Source organism: Perca flavescens, chromosome 12 (genome assembly GCF_004354835.1).
Source record: "Perca flavescens isolate YP-PL-M2 chromosome 12, PFLA_1.0, whole genome shotgun sequence".
Lineage (NCBI taxonomy): Eukaryota > Metazoa > Chordata > Actinopteri > Perciformes > Percidae > Perca > Perca flavescens.
The window spans coordinates 36,089,639-36,099,638 of NC_041342.1; the positions used below are offsets into that span (position 1 = coordinate 36,089,639).

Genomic DNA, 10,000 nt, shown 5'->3' on the forward strand with positions numbered 1-10,000 from the left:
CAGACAAACATTATCCCGTTACGTTACCAACAGACAAACATTATCCCGTTACGTTACCAACAGACAAACATTATCCCGTTACGTTACCAACAGACAAAAACATTACCAACAGACAAACATTATCCCGTTACGTTACCAACAGACAAACATTATCCCGTTACGTTACCAACAGACAAACATTATCCCGTTACGTTACCAACAGACAAACATTATCCCGTTACGTTACCAACAGACAAACATTATACCGTTACGTTACCAACAGACAAACATTATCCCGTTCGTTACCAACAGACACGTTACCAACAGACAAACATTATCCCGTTACGTTACCAACAGACAAACATTATCCCGTTACGTTACCAACAGACAAACATTATACCGTTACGTTACCAACAGACAAACATTATCCCGTTACGTTACCAACAGACAAACATTATCCCGTTACGTTACCAACAGACAAACATTATCCCGTTACGTTACCAACAGACAAACATTATCCCGTTACGTTACCAACAGACAAACATTATTATCCCAGACAAACATTATACGTTACCAACAGACAAACATTATCCCGTTCGTTACCAACAGACAAACATTATCCGTTCGTTACCAACAGACAAACATTATCCGTTCGTTACCAACAGACAAACATTATCCCGTTACGTTACCAACAGACAAATACCACGTTACCAACAGACAAACATTATCCCGTTACGTTACCAACAGACAAACATTATCCCGTTACCAACAGACAAACATTATCCCGTTACGTTACCAACAGACAAACATTATCCCGTTACGTTACCAACAGACAAACATTATCCCGTTACGTTACCAACAGACAAACATTATACCGTTACGTTACCAACAGACAAACATTATCCCGTTACCAACAGACAAACATTATCCCGTTACGTTACCAACAGACAAACATTATCCCGTTACGTTACCAACAGACAAACATTATCCCGTTACGTTACCAACAGACAAACATTATCCCGTTACGTTACCAACAGACAAACATTATCCAACAGACAAACATTATCCGTTCGTTACCAACAGACAAACATTATCCCCGTTACCAACAGACAAACATTATCCCGTTACGTTACCAACAGACAAACATTATCCCGTTCGTTACCAACAGACAAACATTATCCCGTTACGTTACCAACAGACAAACATTATCCCGTTACGTTACCAACAGACAAACATTATACCGTTACCAACAGACAAACATTATCCCGTTACGTTACCAACAGACAAACATTATCCCGTTACGTTACCAACAGACAAACATTATCCCGTTACGTTACCAACAGACAAACATTATCCCGTTACCAACAGACAAACATTATCCCGTTACGTTACCAACAGACAAACATTATCCCGTTACGTTACCAACAGACAAACATTATCCCGTTACCAACAGACAAACATTATCCCGTTACGTTACCAACAGACAAACATTATACCGTTACCAACAGACAAACATTATCCCGTTACGTTACCAACAGACAAACATTATCCCCCGTTACCAACAGACAAACATTATACGTTACCAACAGACAAACATTACCAACCCGTTACGTTACCAACAGACAAACATTACCAACAGACAAACATTATCCCGTTACCAACAGACAAACATTTATCCGTTCGTTACCAACAGACAAACATTATCCCGTACCAACAGACAAACATTATCCGTTAACCAACAGACAAACATTATTATACCCAGACAAACATTATCCCGTTACGTTACCAACAGACAAACATTATCCCAACAGACAAACATTATCCGTTCGTTACCAACAGACAAACATTATCCCGTTCGTTACCAACAGACAAACATTATCCCGTTCGTTACCAACAGACAAACATTATCCCAGACAAACATTATCCCGTTACCAACAGACAAACATTATCCGTTACCAACAGTTACGTTAACAGACAAACATTATCCCGTTACGTTACCAACAGACAAACATTATCCCGTTCGTTACCAACAGACAAACATTATCCCGTTCGTTACCAACAGACAAACATTATCCCGTTCGTTACCAACAGACAAACATTATTCGTTACCAACAGACAAACATTATCCCGTTCGTTACCAACAGACAAACATTATCCCGTTACGTTACCAACAGACAAACATTATCCCGTTCGTTACCAACAGACAAACATTAAACACAGACAAACCCGTTACCAACAGACAAACATTATTACCAACAGACAAAAACCGTTCGTTACCAACAGACAAACATTATCCCGTTCGTTACCAACAGACAAACATTATCCGTTACGTTACCAACAGACAAACATTATCCCGTTACGTTACCAACAGACAAACATTATCCCGACAAACATTTCCCGTTACCAACAGACAAACATTATCCCGTTACGTTACCAACAGACAAACATTATCCCGTTACGTTACCAACAGACAAACATTATCCGTTACGTTACCAACAGACAAACATTATCCCGTTACGTTACCAACAGACAAACATTATCAACACATACAACAACAAACATTATCCCGTTACGTTACCAACAGACAAACATTATCCCGTTACGTTACCAACAGACAAACATTATCCCGTTACGTTACCAACAGACAAACATTATCCCGTTACGTTACCAACAGACAAACATTATCCCGTTACGTTACCAACCAACAGACAAACATTATCCCGTTCGTTACCAACAGACAAACATTATCCCGTTCGTTACCAACAGACAAACATTATCCCGTTCGTTACCAACAGACAAACATTATCCCGTTCGTTACCAACAGACAAACATTATCCCGTTACGTTACCAACAAACAAACATTATAACAGACAAACGTTACCAACAGACAAACATTATCCGTTACGTTACCAACAGACAAACATTATCCCCGTTACCGACAGACAAACATTATCCGTTACGTTACCAACAGACAAACATTATACCGTTACCAACAGACAAACATTATCCCGTTACGTTACCAACAGACAAACATTATCCCGTTACGTTACCAACAGACAAACATTATCCCGTTACGTTACCAACAGACAAACATTATCCCGTTACGTTACCAACAGACAAACATTATCCCGTTACGTTACCAACAGACAAACATTATCCCGTTACGTTACCAACAGACAAACATTATCCCGTTACCAACAGACAAACATTATACCGTTACGTTACCAACAGACAGACAAACATTATCCCGTTACAACAGACAAACATTATACCAACAGACAAACATTATCCCGTTACGTTACCAACAGACAAACATTATCCGTTCGTTACAAACAGACAGACAACATTATCCCGTTCGTTACCAACAGACAAACATTATCCCGTTACGTTACCAACAGACAAACATTATCCCAGACAAACATTTACGTTACCAACAGACAACATTACCAACAGACAAACATTATCCCGTTACGTTACCAACAGACAAACATTATCCCGTTACGTTACCAACAGACAAACATTATCCCGTTCGTTACCAACAAACAAACATTATCCCAACAGACAAACATTATCCGTTACCAACAGACAAACATTATCCGTTACGTTACCAACAGACAAACATTATCCCGTTCGTTACCAACAGACAAACATTATCCCGTTACGTTACCAACAGACAAACATTATCCCAACAGTTACCAACAGACAAACATTATCCCGTTACGTTACCAACAGACAAACATTATCCCGTTACCAACAGACAAACCAACAGACAAACATTATCCCGTACCAACAGACAAACATTTCCCCAACAGACAAACATTATCCCGTTCGTTACCAACAGACAAACATTATCCCGTTACGTTACCAACAGACAAACATTATCCCGTTCGTTACCAACAGACAAACATTATCCCGTTCGTTACCAACAGACAAACATTATCCGTTCGTTACCAACAGACAAACATTATCCCGTTCGTTACCAACAGACAAACATTATCCCGTTACCAACAGACAAACATTATACCAACAACAGACAAACATTATCCCGTTACGTTACCAACAGACAAACATTATCCCGTTACGTTACCAACAGACAAACATTATCCCGTTACGTTACCAACCAACAGACAAACATTATCCCGTTACGTTACCAACAGACAAACATTATCCCGTTCGTTACCAACAGACAAACATTATCCCGTTACGTTACCAACAGACAAACATTAACGTTACCAACAGACAAACATTATCCCGTTACGTTACCAACAGACGTTACCAACACAGCCAAACATTATCCCGTTCGTTACCAACAGACAAACAAACGTTACCAACAGACAAACATTATACCGTTACGTTACCAACAGACAAACATTATCCCGTTCGTTACCAACAGACAAACATTACCAACAGACAAACATTATCCCGTTTACGTTACCAACAGACAAACATTATCCCGTTACGTTACCAACAGACAAACATTATCCCGTTACCAACAGACAAACATTAGACAAACCATTAGACCCATTATCCCGTTACCAACAGACAAACATTATCCCGTTACGTTACCAACAGACAAACATTATCCCCCGTTACGTTACCAACAGACAAACATTATCCCGTTCGTTACCAACAACAGACAAACAAACATTATTACCAACAGACAAACCAACAGACAAACATTATCCCGTTACGTTACCAACAGACAAACATTAGACGTTACCAACAGACAAATTATCCCGTTACGTTACCAACAGACAAACATTATCCCGTTACGTTACCAACAGACAAACATTATCCGTTACGTTACCAACAGACAAACATTATCCCGTTCGTTACCGTTACCAACAGACAAACATTATCCCGTTCGTTACCAACAGACAAAAACATTACCAACAGACAAACATTATCCGTTACGTTACAACAGACAAACATTATCCCGTTCGTTACCAACAGACAAACATTATCCCGTTACCAACAGACAAACATTATACCGTTACGTTACCAACAGACAAACATTATCCCGTTACGTTACCAACAGACAAACATTATCCGTTCGTTACCAACAGACAAACATTATCCCGTTACGTTACCAACAGACAAACATTATCCCGTTACGTTACCAACAGACAAACATTATCCCGTTACGTTACCAACAGACAAACATTATCCCGTTACGTTACCAACAGACAAACATTATACCGTTACGTTACCAACAGACAAACATACCGTTACCAACAGACAAACATACCGTTACGTTACCAACAGACAAACATTATACCGTTACGTTACCAACAGACAAACATTATCCCGTTACGTTACCAACAGACAAACATTATCCCGTTACGTTACCAACAGACAAACATTATCCCGTTACCAACAGACAAACATTACCAACAGACAAACATTATCCCGTTACGTTACCAACAGACAAACATTATCCCGTTACGTTACGACAGACAAACATTATCCCGTTACGTTACCAACAGACAAACATTATCGTTACCAACAGACAAACATTATCATTACGTTACCAACAGACAAACATTATCCCGTTCGTTAACAGACAAACATTATCCCGTTACCAACAGACAAACATTTACCAACACCAACAGACAAACATTATCGTTACCAACAGACAAACATTATACCAACAGACAAACATTATACCAACAGACAAACATTATCCCGTTACGTTACCAACAGACAAACATTATCCCGTTACGTTACCAACAGACAAACATTATCCCGTTACCAACAGACAAACATTATCCCGTTACGTTACCAACAGACAAACATTATCCCGTTACGTTACCAACAGACAAACATTATCCCGTTACGTTACCAACAGACAAACATTATACCAACAGACAAACATTACGTTACCAACAGACAAACATTATCCCGTTACGTTACCAACAGACAAACATTTCCCGTTACGTTACCAACAGACAAACATTATCCCGTTACGTTACCAACAGACAAACATTATCCCGTTACGTTACCAACAGACAAACATTATCCCGTTACGTTACCAACAGACAAACATACCGTTACCAACAGACAAACATACCGTTACGTTACCAACAGACAAACATTATCCCGTTACCAACAGACAAACATTATCCGGTTACCAACAGACAAACATTATGCCGTTACGTTACCAACAGACAAACATTATCCCGTTTCGTTACCAACAGACAAACATTATATCCGTTACGACAGACAACCAACAGACAGAAACATTATCCCGTTTCGTTACCAACAGACAAACAAACAACAGACAAACATTATCCGTACGTTACCAACAGACAAACATTATCCCGTTCGTTACCAACAGACAAACATTATCCGTTACGTTACCAACAGACAAACATTATCCCGTTACCAACAGACAAACATTACCAACAGACAAACATTATCCCGTTACCAACAGACAAACATTACGTTACCAACAGACAAACATTATACCGTTACCAACAGACAAATATTATCCCGTTACGTTACCAACAGACAAACATTATCCCGTTACGTTACCAACAGACAAACATTATACCGTTACGTTACCAACAGACAAACATTATCCCGTTACGTTACCAACAGACAAACATTATCCCGTTACGTTACCAACAGACAAACATTATCCGTTCGTTACCAACAGACAAAATTATCCCGTTACGTTACCAACAGACAAACATTATCCCGTTACGTTACCAACAGACAAACATTATCCCGTTCGTTACCAACAGACAAACATTATCCCGTTACGTTACCAACAGACAAACATTATCCCGTTACCAACATTACAAACAGACAAACATTATCCGTTACGTTACCAACAGACAAACATTATCCCGTTCGTTACCAACAGACAAACATTTCGTTACCAACAGACAAACATTATCCCGTTCGTTACCAACAGACAAACATTATCCCGTTACCAACGTTACCAACAGACAAACATTATCCCGTTACGTTACCAACAGACAAACATTATCCCGTTACGTTACCAACAGACAAACATTATCCCGTTCGTTACCAACAGACAAACATTATCCCAGACGTTACCAACAGACAAACATTATCCCGTTACGTTACCAACAGACAAACATTATTATTCCCGTTCGTTACCAACAGACAAACATTATCCCGTTCGTTACCAACAGACAAACATTATCCCGTACCAACAGTTACCAACAGACAAACATTATCCCGTTCGTTACCAACAGACAAACATTATCCCGTTTCGTTACCAACAGACAAACATTATCCCGTTTCGTTACCAACAGACAAACATTACCCGTTATCCCGTTACCAACAGACAAACATTATCCCGTTACGTTACCAACAGACAAACATTTATCGTTACCCGACAAACATTTCCGTTACCAACAGACAAACATTAACCAACAGACAAATCTAACAGACAAACATTATCCGTTCGTTACCAACAGACAAACATTATCCGTTTCGTTACCAAACAGACAAACATTATCCCGTTACGTTACAAACAGACAAACATTATCCCGACAAACATTTACGTTACCAACCAACAGACAAACATTATCCGTTTCGTTACCAACAGACAAACATTATCCCGTTCGTTACCAACAGACAACCATTATCCCGTTCGTTACCAACAGACAAACATTATCCCCGTTACCAACAGACAAACATTACCAACAGACAAACATTATCCGTTCGTTACCAACAGACGTTACCAACAGACAAACATTATCCCGTTACGTTACCAACAGACAAACATTATACCGTTACCAACAGACAAACATTATACCGTTACGTTACCAACAGACAAACATTATCCGTTACGTTACCAACAGACAAACATCCCGTTACGTTACCAACAGACAAACATTATCCCGTTAAGTACCAACAGACAAACATTATCCCGTTACCAACAGACAAACATTATACCGTTACGTTACCAACAGACAAACATTATCCCGTTACGTTACCAACAGACAAACATTATACCGTTACGTTACCAACAGACAAACATTATCCCGTTACGTTACCAACAGACAAACATACCGTTATGTTACCAACAGACAAACATTATCCCGTTACGTTACCAACAGACAAACATTATCCCGTTACGTTACCAACAGACAAACATTATCCCGTTACGTTACCAACAGACAAACATCGTACATGAACACACGAGTCTTCTCTAGCGTCATCACGCTTACACTTCTGAAAAAAGGTAAATAACTAGACCAACAGTCATTCAAATATGGAGAAATGTAAAAGTTTCTGTCCTTTTGTCTGTTATGAACGTTGTCGTTACTACCGCGTTGCATTGTGGGATACTGATGCCAGCGTAGTGTCCAAGAGGGTTAGCCTCTCTCCACACAGCCTAGCTCCTATAGCGTCATTCTGATGCTACCAGGCTAACGACTGGGTCATAACGGATGCTACCGGGCTAACGATTGGGTCATAACTGATGCTACCGGGCTAACGACTGGGTCATAACAGATGCTACCGGGCTAACGATTGGGTCATAACAGATGCTACCAGGCTAACGATTGGGTCATAACAGATGCTACCAGGCTAACGATTGGGTCATAACTGATGCTACCAGGCTAACGACTGGGTCATAACAGATGCTACCAGGCTAACGATTGGGTCATAACAGATGCTACCAGGCTAACGATTGGGTCATAACTGATGCTACCAGGCTAACGTTTGGGTCATAACAGATGCTACCAGGCTAACGATTGGGTCATAACAGATGCTACCAGGCTAACGATTGGGTCATAACTGATGCTACCAGGCTAACGATTGGGTCATAACTGATGCTACCAGGCTAACGATTGGGTCATAACTGATGCCACCAGGCTAACGATTGGGTCATAACTGATGCTACCAGGCTAACGATTGGGTCATAACAGATGCTACCAGGCTAACGATTGGGTCATAACAGATGCTACCAGGCTAACGATTGGGTCATAACTGATGCTACCAGGCTAACGATTGGGTCATAACAGATGCTACCAGGCTAACGATTGGGTCATAACCACAGAAGAAGTAGTATGTGTACCTGTGGGTGTGTACTAACAGAAGTAGTATGTGTACCTGTGGGTGTGTACTAACAGAAGTAGTATGTGTACCTGTGGGTGTGTACTAATGGGAACAGGAAGTAGTATCTAAACAGGAAGTAGTATGTGTACCTGTCGTGCGTGGCGCTGCGCAGCTCGTCTGGCGGTCTGGAGCTCAGCTTCTTCTTCTTCTCTTTCTTCTTCTTACTCAGCAGCTCGTCCTGAAACACAGAGGAGGGCAGAACATGGGGTTACCTGCATAGCTGCGCTCTGATTGGCTGTGCTCTGATCGGCTGTAAAATGTGCTCTGATCGGCTGTAAGCTGTGCTCCTATTGGCTGTGCTCTGATTGGCTGTAAGCTGTGCTCTGATTGGCTGTGCTCTGATTGGCTGTAAGCTGTGCTCTGATTGGCTGTATCACCTAGTCTGGCTATCAGACCGAGCTCCACCTTTGAAGACTGAACATCAGTCTGGGGAGTCTGCTCTGCACAAGAGGCGGGATAAACGGGAATAGGTCAGATGCCTCTGTACGTGATTGGATAGTCCTTCAACCAATCAGAGCAACGATCTGGATGACATAGCAGCGACAGCGGCATCAACCGGTCGCTGCGCTTCGCTGGCCGCCATATTGAACGTAAACAAGAAGCTGATTGGTCGCTTCTCTATCGTCATCGTGTTAAACCGGCCAATAGCGCACCAGGCGGATAAGCCAGCTTGTGATTGGTCCCTGCAGATTTGTAACAGAAGCAGGATAGATAAGGTACAGGTGTCCAGCCTGAGCTGCAGGGAGGAATCAAACCCCCGGCTCTATATCTCACCAGCTGTTTCTCCAGGTAGATGGACCAGATGACTGCGTAGTGGCCCACCGTGAGGATGAGGAAGAGGAGGAAAGCCAGCTCAGCGTTGCTCATCTTCCTCACACGTCTGTAGTAGAAGACCGGCTGCCTCCAATCAGGGAGCCCGTTC

General features: G+C 41.1%; 1 protein-coding gene across 1 annotated transcript in view; it reads right to left on the bottom strand.

Moving 5' to 3' along the window:
• Positions 1 to 9,085: 9,085 nt before the first annotated feature.
• The window catches only part of dnajc1 (DnaJ (Hsp40) homolog, subfamily C, member 1), a 4,797-nt gene continuing 3,882 nt past the window's right edge, over positions 9,086 to 10,000 (bottom strand). Inside the window, exons 4-5 of the mRNA XM_028594409.1 lie at positions 9,853 to 10,000; positions 9,086 to 9,256 (exon numbers count right to left, since the gene is read on the bottom strand). The exon at positions 9,853 to 10,000 is cut by the window's right edge and continues 18 nt beyond it. Coding sequence (XP_028450210.1) covers positions 9,086 to 9,256; positions 9,853 to 10,000 — 319 coding nt within the window. The remainder of the gene's footprint in view (positions 9,257 to 9,852) is intronic.